This window comes from Lissotriton helveticus, chromosome 10, assembly GCF_964261635.1.
Source record: "Lissotriton helveticus chromosome 10, aLisHel1.1, whole genome shotgun sequence".
NCBI classification, from domain to species: domain Eukaryota; kingdom Metazoa; phylum Chordata; class Amphibia; order Caudata; family Salamandridae; genus Lissotriton; species Lissotriton helveticus.
The window spans coordinates 391,447,518-391,468,335 of NC_136071.1; the positions used below are offsets into that span (position 1 = coordinate 391,447,518).

At 50.6% G+C, this 20,818-nt stretch overlaps 1 protein-coding gene across 1 annotated transcript in view; it reads right to left on the reverse strand.

The window, feature by feature from the left end:
- Positions 1-20,162, reverse strand: part of AGAP3 (ArfGAP with GTPase domain, ankyrin repeat and PH domain 3) — a 2,202,224-nt gene extending 2,182,062 nt beyond the window's left edge. The window contains exon 1 of the mRNA XM_078662817.1: positions 18,705-20,162. Coding sequence (XP_078518943.1) covers positions 18,705-19,533 — 829 coding nt within the window. The 5' untranslated portion in view covers positions 19,534-20,162. The remainder of the gene's footprint in view (positions 1-18,704) is intronic.
- Between the last annotated feature and the right edge of the window lie 656 nt (positions 20,163-20,818).

Consider the following 20,818-nt stretch of genomic DNA (forward strand, 5'->3'; position numbering starts at 1 on the left):
GAGTTCAAAAAAGGGTCCTTTGTGTAGATACTAAAAAACCTAACTGGTGAAATAAAAAATAATGAAAATGAATAGCAATAAGTAGTCATTGGTGATAATGTTTTTACCAGCAATTTTTTTGTCATGATGGCAGATTCACAAAAGCAATACACCAAAATTAATGAAAATGAGTAGGTGAAAATAGCCATCAGTGATACAGTGATACCGTTTTTACCATAGATGTTTGAGCAAAAAGTGGCCGTGCAGTTCAGTTCGAATATGTTTTTTTTGGAGACGTGTTAATTTGTCTGCCTCATTTTGTTGTTTAGCTGAGGTACTGAGGGTGATTGAAGAAAATGGGGAGGACGCGATGAGATTCTGAATATGGCTCTCCGTAAAGGACAACGTGTCTTTGTCTGCCATGCTAAGCAGGAGACGGCTCTCCTGCAAAAGAATTAATCTTTGAAATTACTGATAGGAAGGACACGTGTGTGTCAATCCCTACCCACTCGGGTGACTACCCACTCAAGGAATGAGAAAAACAGGGGTTGGGCCCACTGGGAAAGAGGGTAGGTCGGGCCTCAATTAACTGTATAAATGGGGGGGTTTTACCTAAGCCTCTATTGTAAATTAAACAATGAATGTTTGCTGAGGATAAACAAAAATGTATTAGTCTATCCTGACATTAAATTCTCTGAGCAAAACGACTAAAGGTAAAGAATTGTGTTTCCCCTTCCCGTTTAACCGAGCACCAGTTCGCAGAACAATCCCTTAAAAATTCACTCTATTGCAGCTTGCACCCACGGCAGCGACCTCATTCTACAACAAGTGCAGCCTTGGAAATGAAAAAACAAGGTACGCTGCACCATGATGCAATCATTGTAAATTGTAAATAGTTAATGGATCGAGGACCCTTCAGTTAAAAATTCCCCTTTGTTCTTTTTGTTTTGCAAATAGTTACCATGGACCAGAATCATACCGCCCTGATGAGAGTCCTTTGAATTATAAAGCAGGACTCGAAACGCGTCGGCATTTCCCTTCAATGACATTCAATGCCAGCGATTCATGTATATTAATTAGCTTATATTCTTCTGACTTGTACATAAGCAGATTGATATTGTATCGGGTTGATACATTTTCCAAAATTTTCTTCAAATTATTGGTCTTGTATTGATTATTCAGACTCCAATAATGAGTAATAGTTCCATGTTTTAGTGAAATTGTGAGCACACTGTAATTGTCTATTGAATTAAATGTTCACTAATGTGTTTAATTCATTGTAAATATTCATGATTGGTTTTCTATTTGTGCAAATGTATTTTTATGTGGCAATACATGAAGTTGATGACGATTTTTGTCTTGTCTACATATAAAAGAATCAGAAAATTCAGTTGAAAGAAATTGACAGAATTTAATGTCAGGATAGACTAATACATTTTTGTTTATCCTCAGCAAACATTCATTGTTTAATTTACAATAGAGGCTTAGGTAAAACCCCCCCATTTATACTTTTAGAAGTGGGCATTTCTGTGTGCTATGTGTCTTTGTACCTGCCTGTTGTGTATTGCATGTCTGGCTCTAGAGTGGCTGGGGCGCTGCAGTGGCTCCTGATGGGCTGGATGAGTCAGCACTAGGCTGAATAGGCAAATCTGCATTTGGAGTGGTGGGAGGAGTAGCACCTAGGCCTGTAAAGGACAGAGCCTACCTCACACAATGCTGGCTCTGCCTCCCTGTGGTGTGTCTGGGGCCAGGACCTACACTGACAAAAGAGGGTGTTGTGCACATGTGTAGGTGCCCCCATCACTGGTCTGGACCGGGTGCAGAGCCCTGTGCAGGGGGGAGAACAAAGACCTTTGCAATATAAAATATTGGGGCTGTGACCCCATGTGAGGTACTGTTGTGCTTACTTGGACTGGAAGGGACACTCCGCCAGGAGGAACCGCCGTGGGACCCAGCTGCTATCCTGTGCTGGGAGGTCCCGCGTGCTGGCCTGCCTGTGTCCAGCTTTGCCCTTGTGGACTTGGGGGCAAAGAGCACTGTCTTTAGGAGGGAGACAGGCTAGGCACTCACTGATTGTGCCCTCTGAAATTGAGGACAAGCTGAGCACTTTTGGCTTCCTCATTTTTAATAAGCGCGCTTTGAGAGCACTGAAAAACCTCCTATTCAAAGGAGTTGACCCCCACTGCAGTGGAGAGCGATGACCGCTTCAGGATTCCATTAGTGACCCTTAATGCGAGCCTGTGGGGTGGGCTTGTGTTGCCACACCTCCGCGAAGTGAAGAAGAAGACAAGCAGAAGTATGTGCCTGGTTGCGGGCGGGGCTTGCGGAGAAGAGAGAACCACAAAACGGAAGTCAGGCAAAGCCAGCCTGATGGTGGGTGGAGCTGCCCCCAGATGAGGCAGCCAGGCGGGTGGGGCCCACCGAAGGATATCGTGCCGGAGAATCGTGGGCTCCGAGGATCGTGAAAAAATAGGTCTCCCCGTCAGTGAGGAAGCGAGGAGCCCTGGTAGGAGTCCCCTTCAACGACGTAGCAGCTCCGCATGGTCGCAGGCCGCTGCATCTGGTTCTTCAACGTCGGGAGCCCCCGGGAGCTCCAGAATCAGACCAACTCAGCAGTCAACCCGCGAGGAGCTCAGCGGCCCAGCTAGTGGTCCCTATAGGAGTCCCGGCGAGTCCGACTGTCCCCGGAGGGCGAGCAGTCCGTCTGAAGCAGCAGGACTGGTAAGAGGCCTGAAGAGGGGCTGCGCCGACATTTACTTTACATGCTGAGCAGCTGCCCCGGGTGGCAGTGGGCAGGTGCCCCCTTACTGAGTAGCGTGAGCATTACTGCGGCTGAACCAGCAGGCGAGGGGCCATTGGATGACCTTGTCCATGTGCTTCCATAGCACTGACGCACTTCCCACATCTTTTTGTTTGAAGACTGTGCAGCTGCACAGCAGGGTCTCTGGCAGCTGCAGCCTTACTGGATATTGGGAGCACAACGTACTTATAGCATGTGGGCCCAGCAGAAAGGGTACTAAGGTGCCCAGGTGAGAAAATGCCTGGAGGGTTCAGCTCAGTACCTTGGTCAGGATTTATGCCCAAGGGTGTATGGGGCATTTATAGTGTGTGCCCTCTATAGGTGTTCAGGATAGGGCACGTGGGTTTGATTTATGCCTAATGCTGTAGCGCACTGCTAATTTTGTGTAAGCATACTATACTGTGCTGAGCACCCCTATGTGCAGTAACAGTGATATGGTACTACTGCTGAGGAATTATGCATAATGTGTGGATGCTAAGTACAGTAGTTACTGGTTGTTTCACTACATGTGAATTGTGTGGTTATGACAGTGGCCTGATTGGCCCTGTAAGTGTATACTATCCCTGTAAAGTAATACCTAGTGCCAGGTGGCAGTGTGTACATGTGTGATTATGCTCTGATATGTTTTATGGATAATACAAAGGCTATTTTTATATAACCTTGTGTAGAGTTTCTTTTGTGGTGTGCCTAGTGTGTCGCTGCTGTGTGTGTGTGTTGCACAAACGCTTTACACATTGCCTCTGGGATAAGCCTGACTGCTCGTGCCAAGCTACCAAGGAGGTAAGCAGGGGTTATCTTCAGCGTGTAGCTCCCTGGCCCTGACTAGAGCGGTGGTTTCTGCCTGGATAAGGCGCTTGCCCTAGCCAACCAGAAATTCGATTTCTAACAATCACCATATTTGCTGTTTGAATGACACTCCAATTAAGTGGAAACATATACGAAGGAAGCAATTGTATACCATCTATACTTAGGGCCTGCCAGCACACATTGTGATTTTGAGATTTGCAATTCACTCAGTATTAAATGGATCTAGAATATATTTGCTAAAGAAGTGAATTGTTAACCTTGTACACATCACCAAAATTTAAATGTGTCTAAGTTTGTGTCCACACTTTTGATATCTTTATTGCAACTTTTGAATAAAGAGAGCATTTGATTCTTTTATATTTGTATTGCTGCTGATATATTATGAAATAAGTGTAATATTTTGGCCCTGTTTAGAACTGATTCAGAGTGTTCTGACCCCTGCACAGAGCCCTGTTTGTGAAGGGTCGGATTTCTGAGCTGTGCTGTATTTACTGCAACCAACAATTACCGAATGTAATAAACACCTTACCCCTTCTTTAAATTTCAGCAGGTCAAGAATGCCCGATTTTTTTTTTAAAGTGTACAGTATTTACAAGTCAAGTCAAGTCAAGTTGGCTTTATTTCGATATAAAAAACATATCTTTAAAAGCATTACATACACATGATAAGAAATTTAACAGGATAAAAACCAATTTAATTTATGGGGCGTGGCTTGGCGCGCGGCAATGGCGGTCGCAGCTTTCTAGAGCTCCCGCTTGCCCGCTAATTATCCGATAGTTTATCCTGACCCCCGGACCTCTTACTCTCACCCAAAGTGAGGCGATTGCCGCTGCAAGTGCCTGGTTTCTTCCGGCCGGGTCGGCGGAGCCCAGGGGTGCCGGATCGCGGCTGAGAGACGGGGAGGAGTGTGCGGCCCGGCGCTCCGCTGGGAGCCGGGAGACTCCATTTTGGCGCACCCGAGGCCGGTGCTGCCGGTGTGGCGTGGCCGCCCAGCCGCTTGCCGGGTGCTGACTTGACCCGGCGGGATACCACTCATCCAGCGCTACCCCCCTGAGAGCCCGGCGGGGCACCTGGGGATCCAGAGGGGCGTGGCCTCGCCCTGCAGTGTGCTGGGGCCTTGTGGAGCCGGCCGGACCGGGGCCTCGGATTTCGTGACTCCCGCCCGGGGCTCGCTGTGGGCTGCTGCGGCCTCCGGGGTCGGACGGGGCCTCGTCGCTAAACCTGGCGGAGATCCTTCCTGCTGCCCCCTACACGGCGGACGGCCTGGAGCGCCGTGGGTCGACGGCCTGGGGACCCTGTGGCGATCTGTGATTACCTGCACCTGTGCATAGCGAGGTGAGGCCTGGCATTCCGGGGAGGCGCCGGGACCTCGATTTTGGCGGTCATCGGCTGGGAGGCCCGTGGGTGGGTCGGCTGGCCCACCGCCCGCCTTTGGACTTTGGCAGTGAGACAGGCGATTTTCTCCTCCTGGGACCCTGCGAGAAGGGTGTGTGTCCTGGCGCCGCTGCACTGCCTGCTCCGCTGGGGAGCCGAGTGATCGTGCTGCGGCCGAGGCTTGGAGGGCTGCGCTCCCCCATCGATTGGACCTGCGCCTTCACTACTTGGGGCCTGGTGGTACTTGGAGCTCCCCTGCCCTGGGGCTCTGGCGGTGGCTGGACGGCGGCGAGCGGATCGAGACGTCCTGGCTTGCCGGGTGCCCAGAGTTGATCCGTGAGTACCCCCCCCCCCCTTCCCCCTGGGTCCCCGGGCCCTGCCGGAGTTTGGGCGGACGCTGTAGGGGCCCGGGGGCAGTTTGGAGAGGCCGCCTGGCGGCCGGGGGGGATTGGAGGTCTCTGATTGTCGGCGGGTGGAGTGCTGGCCTCGGGGCCTGTCTGGACTTTGCTTGGCCAAGGGGCTTCGCCACAGGGACAACTCACTGGGCCCCGCTGAGTGACCAACTGCCGTCGTGCGGCCTCATTCCCCTGCTATCCTTGGTGAGGGGGCTGGGAGTCCCTGACGGCTATTCCCACATACGTGGTGTATACTACACGAGAGACTTGCAGCCATGACCAGAGGGGGTGGCGGTCCTGCCAAGCAGGTGACAATCGACAAGTTCACCGGGCCAAGTGGGGGCCCTGGTCCATCGGGAGGTGGACAGCAGCAGGGAGGTGGACCCGACAATGCGGCACTAATGGCAGCCATTACCCAATCAAGAGATGCGCTCGATGCCAAGATCGGAGCGGTGGGCGCAGATGTCACCCTCTTGCGACAGGACTTGCGGAATGCTGTAGCGAGGATCACTGAAACTGAATCCAGGGTGTCGGTTGTGGAGGACGATGTCGACACGCTCAAGAAGAAAATGGCGGCGATGGAGGCGACGCAGCGGGGCCTGGCGCTTCGGGTGGAGGACGCTGAAGGGCGCGCGCGCCGCAATAACCTTCGCTTCATTGGCTTTCCAGAGCGATGTGAGAAGGGCAACATGGAACAATTTCTCAAGCAGTGGCTGGAGTCCTGGCTGCCCCCAGAAGCGTTATCTAACTGCTTTGTTATTGAACGCGCGCACCGCGCCCTATCGCAGATGCCGCCGGAGGGTGAACGTCCTAGGGCAGTGATTGCTAGGCTTCTGAACTACCATGATCGAGACGTCATTCTACGGGAAGCGAGATCCAGAGACTCTCTGCTATATGAGAATCGTAAAATAATGATCTTCCCTGATTACACGAAACTGGTACAGCAGCAGCGCCAGTCCTTCACGAATGCCAAGGCGAAATTGCGCGGCCTTAAACTTCAGTACTCTCTGTTGTACCCAGCGCGCCTGAAGGTGATTTTTCAATCTCGTACTCTGTTCTTCGATACTCCTGAGGACCTCTTCAAGTGGACCGACGAGACGGTTAGGGTCCGGCCGAACCCCCAGCCGGGGCTGAATCCGGGGCCCTCGAGGGAGGTCTCACAGGAGAGGACCAAACCCAAGAGACATCGACGATCCAGGTCACGTAAGCGCTCGGCCTCCCTCAGCAGTGTCCGGGCCGGTGGTGGGACGGCAGATTCCGACCAATCTGAGGTGGATCATGGCACGGCCTGATGGTGTTGAGCTCATCTGAACAGTGGTGACTGCAGGTTTTGGCCACAGGAGTGCGAGAACTCGAGGCTCAATGGACTAGTGGCGTCAGTGCTGCCTTGAGATGGCTTTGCGGCTGTTTACTGAACGTGAAAGGGGTTGTGGGGGGGGGGGTTCGGGGGTTACATATGAGGGGCTACTGTTCTCCTGCGAATGTGGGAGCTTGAGGGGGGGGAGGGTTGTGACTAATAGTTCTGGGGGAGTTGGGATCCATTGGCATGGCCAGCTCGGGGCTCCCTGTTCTGGACCCGGAGTCGCCCATGCCGCGACAGGTACTTCATGGTTTTTTGAGGTATAGGGTGGGGGGTGGAAGGGTGTGGGTGGCTGGAGGCGAGGCCACTGTGTTGGGACTGTACTTTGATGGTGACTATGCTCACATTCATTTGATGGTTAATTCTGGGGTTCTGGGTGGGACGGGAGTAGCTCGTCGTGTTTTGGGGATGTTTGGGGGCGGGGGGGTGGGTCTGCACGTGTGTTTTGCTGTGGTGTTTTTCACTGTACATGATGAGTGGCAATGGCAAGGACACTCTATTGGATGGGTCCCCCTGGACTATGGCTGAAGAGACACGTGGCCTTCCTGGGGCAGCTCTGCGGGTGATCACATGGAATGTCAGGGGGATGCTTGACAAGATTAAGCGAGGGGCAGTGTTGCGATGGGGAAAAAATGAGAGTGCTGACGTCTTCTTGCTCCAAGAGACCCACATGATGGGCTCCAAAGTGCTGGGCCTGCAGAGGTTTGGCTACCACCAGGTGTTCCATGCTGGTTTTTCCCGGGGATCCAGGGGTGTGGCCATTCTGATTCATCGCCGGGTGGCATACGTCCATGAGAAACAGTGGGTTGACCCGCAGGGTCGATTTATTTTTGTCAAGGGCATGGTGGGTACTGAATCTGTGGTTTTTGGGAGTGTCTATGCCCCCCCTCCCCTGCAATGGGCCCTGGCTGAGAAACTTTTCACGGTATGGGAGGACATTCCTGATTCCTTGGCGATGATTGGTGGTGATTGGAACGACGTACTGAATGCGAGTATGGATCGCCAGCGGCGCCGGGATGTGAATGTTGCTGCCCCCCCCCTGTCCGCACCAGACTGCATGCTTTGACTGAGGGACTGGGTTGGTCGGATGCCTGGAGGCACATGCATCCTACCGCGCGTGAGTATACGTATGTCTCCGCTGTGCATGGCTCCTACTCCAGACTGGACTGTATGTTTGTGCCTGGTGGCTGTCTGTGCAGAGTGAAGAGTGCTGATATCTTGCCTAGGGGTCTGTCCGATCACTCCCCGGTGTCGGTTAGGGTGGAACTCCGCCGTCAGCGCCAACCGTTTCGGTGGAGGATGTCCTCGTGGCATCTACAGCAGCCGGCCTACGTGACACACCTACGGGAAGCGCTGGATCTCTATTGGCGAGAGAATCTTGTAGGGGACGTGGATGCCGGGGTGGTGTGGGAAGCCATGAAGCCCACTATCCGTGGAGTAGACATTGCGTGGTGTGCCGCAGAGCGTCGGAAGCGGAGGGAACTGGTTACGGCCGCGGCCGCGCGGGTGGCAACTTTGGAAGAGCGGAACCGCGTGGGTGGAGGTGAAGCCAGGTTGCGACTCCTTCTTCAGGCTCAACAGGCCTATGCATCCGTCCTACTGGATGAGGCTAGACAGGCGTGGCTGGCCACACGTAGTAGAATATACCAGTGGGGGGACAAATCATGTACGATGTTTCATAGACTCTGCCAACGCCATCTCCAGCCGCTTACGCTGCCGGGACTCACATCTACCGACGGTGGGGTCATTACTGACCCAATCAAACTGGCGGCGAGTTTTGCTGCTTACTTTGCTACCCAATACGCCCTTTGCGACCGCCTGTCCGCTGACGAGGTGATTAAATTTATTGAGGACCTGCCCCCCAAGGCAGTGTCTGAGGAAACTAGGCTGGCATTAGATGCACCCCTTACGGCTGAGGAACTAGGGGATGCCCTGGGACAGCTAAATACTGGAAAGGCCCCTGGTCCGAGTGGCTACCCGAGTGAGTTTTTTTAAAAGTTTCATGTACAGCTGGGGCCCCATTATCACCGCGCGCTTGAGGCTGCGCGTGAACGGGGCTCACTGCCCCAGGACTGGAGGCACGCAGAAATTGTGGTCTTCCAGAAGCCGGGTCGACCCCCGGAGAGGCATGACTCGTATCGTCCCATTTCCTTACTCAATCTTGAGGCTAAAGTTCTGGCCAAGGCTCTGGCGAATCGCTTGTCCCTACATATCACAGATCTTGTACATCCGGATCAGGCCGGGTTTATGCCCCATAGAGCGACGCGACATAACATCAGGCGCGCACAGGCGGCGATTGACGCAGTGGGAACCACGGGAGAGCGAGCGGCTTTGTTGCTTGCGGATATTAATAAGGCCTTTGACTCTGTCAGCTGGACCTACCTCTTTGCGCTATTGCCCCGACTCAATCTAGGCCCGGTTTTCCTGTCCTATATCAGGCTGCTATACACTGATATTACGGCCTCGGTGCGGGTTGCGGGGGCAGTGTCGCAGACTTTTCCGATTGGTCGAGGGACTCGGCAGGGGTGCCCACTCTCCCCCTATCTCTTTGCTTTACTCATGGAGCCACTGGCTGCCTGGGTGCGCATAGATGCGCAAATGCGGGGGTTTGTATGGAATGACAGCTTAACGGATAGAATTGCGCTGTACGCGGACGATGTCCTTTTCTTTCTTACTGATCTGCAGCGCTCGGGACCGCGCGTACTGGAAATTATGCAAATATTTGGGGAAGTCTCAGGTCTCTTTCTGAATCTGCGTAAGTCTATCCTCTGGGTGCTGGATGGAAGCGATGTGGTGGATCCTTGGACGCTGGAACTACAAGTGGTTACACACGGCCTGAAATATTTGGGGGTGTTCCTGTCGACATCGGCAGACGTTGCTTGGGAACGCAATGTCGTCCCAGTTTGGGATCGAGTACAGTCGGATGTCAAAACTTGGTCTCGGATGCCCCTCTCGATGTTTGGCAGGTCCGCCATTTTTAAGATGGTGGCGCTTCCACGTCTCCTTTACCAGTTGCAGAACCATCCGTATCCGATTGCACCCCAGTGGTTCCGGCAGGTTAATTCGATCTTAGGCCGTTTTCTATGGGCTGGGGGGACGGCCAGAGTGGCACTTCGTACGTGCTTCTTGTCCACCTATTGTGGTGGCCTGGCCACCTCGGACCTGTTGTCCTATTACCAAGCCGCACATTTGCTTATCCTGAACGACTGGTGGTATAGCGACAGGGGGGATCCGGCGTATGCCCTGGAACGCTCCTTGATGGGCGACAACCCACTCCACACGATACTTTACTCGGCCCGCCTACGGCGGGATCTGCCGAGAGTAACAAGCCTTGTTTTTGCCATATGGAGACAGGCCTTGCGCCGCATGGGCTGGTGGGGTCGCCTGACCGCGGAAACGCCGCTGTGGCGAAACGGCCTATTACCTGAGTTGTCGACGTTGACGGGATTCGATGGCTGGGATGCGATAGGGATTTCGCGACTGGGAAATGTGATGTCCGGTACGACGCTCAAGTCCTTTCAGGCACTTAGGGCTGAGTTCGATATGCCCCAGTCCCAATTTTTTCGGTATCTACAACTGCGCCACGCATTGTGGCCCAGCATCGCCAACTTGGATTCCCTCCCCGATTTTAGTCCCATCGAGGCGAAAGTCTTTATGGGGGATCTGGGAGAGAAAAAGGTCTCTCGCATCTATCAGACTTTGGTCACTCATTGCTCCTCCACCCTTCTTCCGTTAAAGGCGACTTGGGAAGCTGATGTTGGCCCCCTCGATGACGATGACTGGAGGGAGGCTCTGGAGTCCCCTAGGGGAGCAGCCATTGCTATGCGGCTTAGGCTCATTCAGTTCAAAATTCTCCATAGGGCCTACTTCACCCGTGAACGATTGTGGAAGGCTGGCCTGATTGAGTCCCCGGAATGTTTGTGCTGTGGAAATGCAGTGGGCAGTTTGCTTCATACATTATGGTCATGCCCGTGGCTGGTGGGCTTCTGGAGCGGTGTGTGGGGCTGCCTGTCGGAGGTATTGGGTTGGACTCTTCCTCGCACCCATCGCCTAGGCCTGCTTCACGTTTTAGAGGGAGTTGGTGGAAATGTATATAAACGGCACTTGCTGCTTCTGGGTCTGGTGGTGGCCAAAAGAGACTTGGCCCGAGCCTGGAAAGATGTGAGGGCCCCCCCCCTGGGTGCTTGGAGGGCCGAACTAGACTTTTGCATGGGTCTGGAACGGCCGATCTTTGAAGCACGCGGTTGCCCCCGTAAACATTTCAAGATATGGAAGAGGTGGGCCGAGTATAGGGGGTTGACTCTTGACCCTCCAGAGGCACTGGAGGAAGACCTCTAGACTTATGTTGTTGGCTAGTTCTTGCATTATGCTACAAATGTTATTTCATGATGTTACACAGCGGCGAACAATACACACGTGCTAAGGGGTGGGGAGGGACGTTGGGAGGGAGTTGGGAGGAATGGGTAGTTTGGGTTTTTAAAAGGTGGGGGAAGGCATAATAATGTTCCTATATATCTGTCATTTCTGGATTGCTTGGCTGAACACTTAGTTTTGTACTACAATGGAGAATTGATGCTTGGTGGTGATCTCCTGATTGTGGGGAGCCACGCATATTTCCTGCTTATTCCTACCAATAAAATTTGTTGTGAAAAAAAAAAACAATTTATAAAAACAATCAATTGAGATACAGTGCATAAAACAACAACGATTGGCTGAAAGAGTTTTCAATTTCGGATAAAATAGGATTAAACAATATAATTAAGCCTTCTTGACCTAATCCGCCAAGCCCAACTTAAAAACTTTGCCATGCCACAAGCAAACAGGGGCCGGGTTCAGACTTCAAAATTCTCAGAGCTACACTATGTTGTCTGGTACCCAATATTTTGCACAAAGGCTTTAGCCACTTGTCACGAGGGCATTTATAAGCTTGGCATTCAAACAAAAGATGGGGCACAGATTCTAACCTTTCGGGACAGAAGGGGCAGAAGGATGTGGTTTGTGCTGGGATCCTCCAAGGGGAAGTCAGTACCCCCAAAGGAAGCAAGCCTATCCTAAATTTAAAGTAGAGAGCCCTATCTGCAGGTAGCAAGATTACATCCAGATAATCCTCACGGAGGGCAACCTCCTTCACTAATAAAAAATCTCTGGACGATTTACATAGGTCAGGGCTGGAATTCCTCCTACCTGCTACCCAGTCCCAATATACTCGATTCGATTTCAAAACTTTATTCGATCATTATAAAATAATCATAAAAGTGCAGCTGTTTATCACAACATTTACAGTTTACATTTACATTTTACAACATACTGTTAAAAAGTCAAACTTTTCCTAAGGGATATGGATTTTAAAATATATACAGCCGTAAAAAAGCACACATCAGGTTTGGCAAGTGCGAATAAAAGACTCCTAGCTGTTTCCACAGAGGATACCTTATATTTTTTAAAAAGTGGTTTCAGGTATATTACCCGGAATTGTAGATAATAAGGGCAAATCAATAAAAAGTGCACAGTGCTCTGTTTGGAAAGTCCATCACACGGACAAGGGATTACAGTGTGAAGTTGAATGAGCGGACAGGCAACAAGCAAATGAAGTGTCCCCATACCTAATCTGGTAAGAACAAACTGGTGTGATCGTATAGTTACCATTTTTAGATATTCGGCAAAACCAGGTTCAGCCCGATTATATGTGTTATAAAAACGAGAAGTAGAGAGCTGGCTAATTACAGAGCAGCGTTTTGTGCCTTAGCCCTCAGATACAGGTGTTTTAACTCGTTTTTAGGGATGTCCAAAGTACAAAGGGGGTCATCACGGACATTTAGCTTAAAAAGTTCATCATATATAGAACATATGTAGTTGAGCCAAGGAATCAATTTATACTTGTCCAGGCGAAGACAATCAGTAATAACTTTCCTCGTAAAACTGGTCTGTTCTTTGAGCCAGATAGACCTCCATACCAGCAGAGGTCTAAGACCAATAAGATCTGTGAGATGTTCCAAACCAACCTCCTGATGTATCAGGCTGGTAGAGGTAGAAGATGGTAGACAGAGGAGTTTTTTAATGAATTTATTTTCTTCAACTTGGAGCGATTGATGATTGCAGTGTCCCCATACCCCAGACCCATAAAGGGCCAACGCAACACATCTATGGCGATAAATGTATAGCATATCAGATATGCACCTTGAGCCCAATTTGCTAGCAAATTTAAAAATTCCAAAAGCCCTTTTACCCATTTTTCCTCTAACATTGGTCATCTCGTGTGACCAAATGCCCCCACTATGAAAAGTAATGCCTAAGTAACAAAAACTATCAACCACTTGAATCAATTGGGCCTTTAATGTAAAGGGTCTTAGTTTTTTTACTTTCTTTCCGCAGGCCAAAATAAAAGTTTTAGAATTATTAATCTTGAGTTTTCTCCCATTAATAAAGTCCTGAAACTTATCCATTAATTTTTGCAACCCCAGAGGGGTTCTGGATAGGAGAACCGTGTCGTCCGCGTAGAGCAGAACTGGGATTGATAAACCCTCAGCGGACGGAACGTCGGCATTAACAGTTCGCAATTCTGTTTCAATGGCGTTAATAAAAAGAGAGAAAAGAAGATGGGCAAGAACGCATCCTTGCCTAATTCCAGACCTTACTCTAATGCTTGGGGTGCATTCGCCCATAGGTCCAAAACGGATATTTGCAGACAGGTTACCATATAAATGGGCCAAAAAATAAATGATTTCGGGGGGGGGGGGCCCCATATTCAACAGCGTTGTCCATAATAAACCGTGATCAACCAGATCGAAAGCACTTGACAAATCCGCAAAACAGAGGAACAGCGAACCCTGTTTTGCACGCGTATATTTGCCTATAATAAGATCTAGGTTGATGCACTGGTCTATAGTGCCTAACCCCTTGCGGAAACCAAATAGGGAGTCCGCTAGGATCCCGTTCTCTTCCCCCCATTCCTCCAATCGAATCAATAGCACCCTACTCATTATTTTCATGGAGGAGTCGAGAAGGGAGATAGGGCGATAGTTCTTGGCCTCGCTCCTATCTCCCTTTTTATAGATAGGGATAATAATCGACTCTCCCCACGACTGAGGTGCAGAGGTCAGGGCTACTGCGTTAAACACTTTGGTCAGCAGGGGACTCCATAATGTTACATCCGCCTTATATAGGTCCACAGGGACCCCATCGGGGCCGGGTGCCTTCCCTCCCTTGCTACTTCGAATGGCACTATCCACCTCCGCGGTTGTGATATTAAGCGGTGTTGGAGGACCAGGGGCTACAGCCATATCATTCTCCGTAGATGTCCCTCCCGGGTTAAAAATGCTAGAAAAATGGGATACCCAGTTTTCCTCGCTAACTTGGGCCGAGAGCACTGGCGCTACTTCATCGTGGAGGAAGGGACTATTAACAGTGGTCCAAAATAACTTAGTATCCCGGAGATCTACAGCCTTAGATAAATTGTCCCACGCTTCCTCTCTTAGCTCTTGTTTCCTCAGATTCAGGTGCATTTTATATGTAGCCCTTAGAGATTTAACCACTTCCTTATCCCTAGGTTTTCTAGCTAGAGCATTTTTTAGTTTTTGTAGGGATTTTGTACAAGCCCTGTTAAACCACCCTCTGGGGGCCTCTTGTCCCTTTGCCTTGTTCTTAGTTAAAATCTTTTTTGTAGTTGCGTTAATTAGTTCAAAGCCAGCCAATGTGCTTGTCGGACATGTATTAGGCTCAAGACATAATTCCACCTCCGGTAAGCATGCAGACACAATTTTAGCCAACAACAGTGCTTCGTTGTGTCTACCCCATTTAATCCTAGGGCCATTTGGCCTATGCGGAATTATATCCGCCACTATTCTATGGGGTACCACAGCCTTCTCCCCCCACAGAAACAGGTTTATGGTTAAACAGTTATGGTCACTGAGGGCCAAATCTAGTATTTCTGGCATAGTACAAAGAGAATTTATACTTGTGGAAGCTATAAGATAATCTATAACAGTAGCAGAATTCCTTCCCACAAAAGTTGGTATCGATTTGCCCTCGCTATCTTTCTTTGGCGTCAATATCCAAAGATCATATTTAAGCAAGAGTGTGTTGAGTGAGTCCCCATAGATCGTGTGTATAAAGTGGGCCTGATTCTCTCCATCCTCCCCTCCATAGCCACACACCCTTGAGAAAGAATAAGGGCACATATGGATATTAACTCTTTTTAGAACTTGCTTAGGGGGGCCGATCTAGACTCCCAAGCTTCTTCGAGACCCAGCTCGCCCAACAGATGCTTTACATCCCTGAGCCACCTTATTTTCGACCATCCCTTCAAGGATAGTATTTCCCTCAGTCCCTCGGCATAGCTGTGAAGTTCAGGAACCCTCCATAAGCGAGCCCAAAGAAGGAGGGGTCTTAATCTGGCCTGGTCTGCAATGGCACGACAACCCATGTCTAAAAGCAGGGGGAGGATTGGAGTGCTATAAGGGACGCACAGCAAATCTTTTAAGAACTTGCTCTCCGAACAGGTAAGCAGGTCTAGATTTTGAGAGCCCCACAACTCTGCCCCATATAGGGCCGCGCTAACACCTCTTGCTGCGTAAATATCTAGGACCGGGGCAATGGGTTTGATACTGGATGACCTCTGTTCCTTTATGAGCGCCCCCACCACCCGTTTATGGCACAACAACATTTTTGGGAGATGACTATTCCACCTCATGGTGTCAGTGAGGCGGATATCCAGATAATCGAACTCCTTTACCCTTTCCAAATTTACCGAGTCCAACACTGGTGGTCGACCAAGTTTACTCAGGGGTTCAAGACCAAAAATTTGTTTTTTTCAGTGTTGATTACTAACCCCCTGCTGTCGCAGAAAGACTGAAAACTGGCAAGAAGCTTCTGCAAACCAGCTGGGGATTTGGAAATTAAAAGGGTATCGTCCACAAACAGTAGGGTGGGGACTTTCCTGCCCGTCAGGGATGTGGCATCAGCCGGATTTTGTAAAAGATGCTCCACCACTCCGTTCACATATAATGAGAACAGAGTGGGGGCAAGGACAAATCCCTGACGGACACCTCGATTAACTGTTATGCGGGCAGTCTTTTGTGCCTGTTTGCTCCACCGCACCTGCGCATAATTCTCTGCGTGGAGCTTCATAATTAGAGACAGCAAATGCGGGTGCATCCCCATATCGAACAGTGCCCTCCAGAGGCGCCCGCGGGGCACCAGGTCAAAGGCAGTCCATAAGTCGATAAACGCAAGATACAGACTGCCTTTACCCAGTACGACTACCTTCCAGTATAGCAGCACTAGACGAAAGCACTGTTCGATAGTCCCGGTGCGTGCTCTAAAGCCTGCTTGATAGTCAGACAAAATTCTATGTTCATCCGCCCACTGGAGGACCCTTCCAAGGACCACTTTCCCTGCAACTTTCTGCGTGGAGTCGATTAGGCTTATGGGCCGGTAGTTTCCTGGGTTGTCCCGTTCCCCCTTTTTAAAAATGGGGACAACCTCAGCCCCCATCCAGGATTCAGGGACAGTGGCACCCAAAAAAGTTGCATTGAGGAGGGAGGAAATTTGGATGCCCCATTCCGCAAAGTGGAGGCGAAGCAAATCCCCCGTTAGGCCATCGGGACCTGCAGCTTTATTGGGAACGAGGGATTTGATTGCCTTCTCCACTTCCAAAGCGGTAAACTCTATAGCCTCGTTTAGTCCAGGGGGGTCCAGTGGTGGTAGAGTAAAAAGGCCCAAGCCTTCTTCCGATGAGGAAGTATACAGGAGAGAAAAGTGTTCAAACCAGGAGGCCTCGGGGATATTGCATGTAATGAGAGAATCAACAGGCCTATGCCTGGATCTAACCAGATCCCAGAAACCTCTGGTGTCCCTCCCTGCACTTGCCGCTTTTAGATCGAGCCAGAACTGATTTTCCCACCCCTTCTTGGCTTCCCTGATGGAACTCCTATAGTTCTTTCTTGCGGTGCTAATTAACCCACTTTTCCCTGCTTTGACTGCTTCAATTAGCTCCCTCTTTGTCTTCCGGCAATCAATGGAATAACATCCTGGAACGGTCTTGGGACGTGCCCGGCCTGTTGTCCTACCTTCTCTACTACCTATGGAAAAAAGGTCGCCCAGAGTTTTTGTTATATGGCAAAAAAGCGAGGATATCTCCTGAGGCCTCTGAGTCATTGACTCCAAGCTAGTCAGTGCCTCGGACATAATCACCCCTATGTCTGCCACTTTTCCCTCATCAATGGCCACCTTGTTCCATTTCAGGCGTCTCCCGCAGTTCGATGGGCAGACTTCACCCGTCTGCCTCAGCAACTGGGGTGCCTGTATAACATTGTTCACCTTCCAAAAGGTGGACAAGGATAGTGAGAGAGAGTTATGGTCGCTATCCACAGTTGGTATAACTACCATGTCCAACAAGTGGGCCCAAAGTTTGAGGTCCAGCATGATATAATCAATTCTGGAAGAGTGATCTGGCCTATTGAACGTATGGGCACCACCACGGTCCGACATCGTTCTCCCAATTGTTGCTCTTAACCCGTACTCCAATGTGAGAGCATTCAGTTGGATGACCCGTTGGGACCACCTCTTAATTGGAGCCATTGATAGCGGTGGAATGCTTCTTCTAACGTCTTCTTCTAAGGTGCCCAAGATATCATCATCCGCCAACGGCTCAAATGAGCAGTTGAAGTCCCCTGCTAGCAGAATATATGAATTGGGGTTGCATGCTCTAAGTTCCTCCTCAAGACTCACTAGGGTTGGGGAAGACATACTCCCATTAGGTCCCCTAACATAGATATTAAAAATTTCCAATGACGGCCCTCCAAGAGGCCCTGTCATAATTATCCTCTGCAAATATGGGCTTTTGTTCTCTATGTGCCGATCCGGCAGCCCAATGAAATGCTTACCCAGATAGTATGTACTGTAACATGAGAATGTTTATTCAGTAAGCACCACAGTGTGCGTGTTATTCTCCAAAAAGCTCTGAATATGCGAAAATTAGCAAAACTCAGTTTCGGATTATGGCATCCGAATAAAGCCACTCGATCAGGCCCCAAACCTGAAGAAGAAATTATATTTTGTGAACATGTGCCTCACTTTACAGTCGGAGAAAATAAATCACAATTCATATTTCAAAAAAAGGAATGCAATAAATTATCTTAAATTGTCTGTTTAACAACCCTTTTGTAAATAGAGCAATTGCTGCAAAATACAAAATACATTGCATGTGTATTGCTCGTTCTCATGTGAAATACTTCAACGTTTTCTGGGGTGCTGCAACTCCAGTGCCCATAGTTCTAGTGTCACTGATTATGTGGAGCGCAATGGTCAAGAGACTCCACTACCATTTAGGACATGGGTATTAGTGAAGCGGTGTAAAAAATACCCTCCCTTCTACCCTTAAACGTAGGACCATTGTCTGTCTGCAGGTTCATGGGAAAATGTGCATATTTTAGTTCACATTTTATACACTCAAGAATCCTAAAAATATATCAACAGTGATCTTCAGGGTCACATCCAGGTCCGCAGACCCTCACCCGCCTGAAAAATAGGCAGGTCTGCATGTGGCATTGGAGAGTGCCATACCCTATAACCATTTAAGGTTTGCATGCCTAATTAACAAGCATTGGCAAAGCCAAAATGTCTGTAAAACCTCTGTCAATGATTTTTAGCAATGATGTACATGGGTAAAGAGGAAACGAAAAAAAAATGTTTTTCTCTTTATTTAACGATCCAAGTTGGGTCAGTAAATTTTAAAAAGTACAGTGAAAGCGCAGGTTTGTGTTAAAAAATGTGGGTGGGGCAAGAAACGTGAAGGGTGTGCGTGGGGGAACCAACACAAAGACTGGGGGATGAAACGGCAAGGCCGGGGGTAGCATTAATCTGGTTCAGATTACAGTATCTTAGTGGCCTCTGGCCCACTAGAGTACGTTCTGGCCAAGCAAGTACTTGCCACCTCTGGCTCTGACTATGTCCTCCCTCCTCCCATACCGTGAAGGTTACACTGACTTACCGGCACTCGTGTGCGTCACTGCAACGAGCACGGGCTCGGCAGCCCGCCTCTTCCACAGGGGAAGGCTCTTCTTGCCCTGGGCAGGCCCGCTGGCGGTATATCCCTTCTTCCGAAAGGGGCTCATTAGCATCTTCCAGAAGCTGGACTCTGCGCAGTGCATGGCGGGCGCAGGGGCTGGTTCTGTGGCCAGTAAGTCCCTGCGGCTGGGGCCGGGGTGCAGGGAGCCGGTGTCCCCCTCGCTGCGGGTGCGCATCCGTCGGGAAGGATGCTCCTCCACGCGCGGGTACTCCTGGCCGCGCCGCAGCCTGAAGCTGAAGCTCTTCCGCAGCGACGACAGGCTCGTACCGCAGGGCTCCGGGTTCGGCCTGCGGTCACCTGTGGCGGCCGTTCCTGTTCTCCCTGTAAACTTATTCCACCTCTGGCTCCAGCGAGAAGGGCCCCAGGTGAACACCGACTGGCACTGGGGGGCGGGGGGGCCAGCCGCTCCCTCAGACGATAGGCTATTCATGTCCGCCATGCACATGCTGAGGGGGCGCCGGCGAGGCTCAGAGTGCTGCCCCGCGCCCGGGCTCAGGGGCCGGCTCTCAAACTCATACCCCCTGCTCGAGCGCAATCGAAACACCTCCAGAAATGCGGGCGGTGAAGGGGAGCCGCGGGGATCCGGCCCCAAGCCGCTGTCCATATAGCACAGGCTCCGAGGCCTGCGCCTCTGCTGCTTGGACGCCCCGACTGCAGCCTGCACCGCTAAACGGGACGACGCCCCATGTAGATCCATGGACTCCAAGACACTGGCGGAACGGCCGGAGCAATCTTCCGCTGTCTCTCCCATGACACATGCCTGGAAGGCTGTCTCACCGGGAGGGAGCCTGGGCAAAGACCTGCGGGCTGTTCACCTCTGCAGAGCAGGGCTGGGGCAATATCAGATCCATGGCTCCCAGGGTGCATCACAGGTCACTGTACTCACGAACCCCTTGTCATCGCCGCTGTGGCTTTAGAGTCACTGCTGTAGGCGTTAGGCACACGTATGGGGCGACCTGCCGTGCCTATTCTCTTGATGTACGTGGACGGACAGGGTAGAACCGTTTCTCCTCTCACACATATGTGGTGTTCGTATGTTCAGCCGGATGTCGGAATCAGCGAGGTTATCCCTGCGTTGTGACGTCAAAGTTCACCCTCTCGTGGTATGCTGCGAGTCACTAAATTTGTTAAGCCTTGGCTGCTGCACGGGGACGTGCGAATGAATGGATGTTTCCTGCTCTTGTTCCGTATGGAGACTTGCACACTTCACTCCACCCAGGGCGCCCTGTAAAAGCCAGAATGATGCTTAGCATTCCTGCTTCCAGTAAGAGGCGCAGGTAGTGCTAACTTGGAGGCTGACAGCCTTCTCTCTTCTGCGATAGCGCGCAACTTACTTGCTGCCTGTTACCCGAAGGCAGAGGCCACGAAATCTGCACCTTCGGAGGCGAACATAAGCAAGGAGGGGTGGTTATTCGGTGAACTACCTGAAAGGAGGCGGTGACAGGATCCTGAACACTGTCAGAAATGCAGCACGCTGGCCCCGGGCATGTGGAGGGAAGCCTGTCAGAACTTGCAGAGTCTCACAGCTATATACCTACCTGGGAAAGCTTGAAGAGACGGAGAGGAGGAACTCTGCGAACAGACCGCCCCAGCCACCACACCTCAAGTCTTGGGAAACCTCAAACTGAAATGTCATGTGCCCTTGACGTTAGAAGAGGCACTCTGGACTGCCCTCAGACTCAGACAACTTCATTTCTCGGAGGAACACGGGGAGTCTTCGGAAGAGCGGAGCCTGGCGTGCGGCCTGTCTTTAAGATCCAAAGCACGACCCTAGCCACCAACAGATGTAAACTAGACAACAAATGTCATGAAAACGTATATGACTTTAAAATACATCTAAAAACTTTTTTTTAATCACGCCCAGGGCTTTAAGTGGGCCAGGTCTCACCAGTGCTGAGCACCGACAGTTTTGTAAAGGGGGCCTCGAAACAGGTCTCTATCAGGCTCTGTTTTGTGCCCTGACACAGGCGGTCCGGATTTTTTTCGGACTGCAATGACAGCAGACACATCGACGTGTGCGTGCTCACACAGCTCCC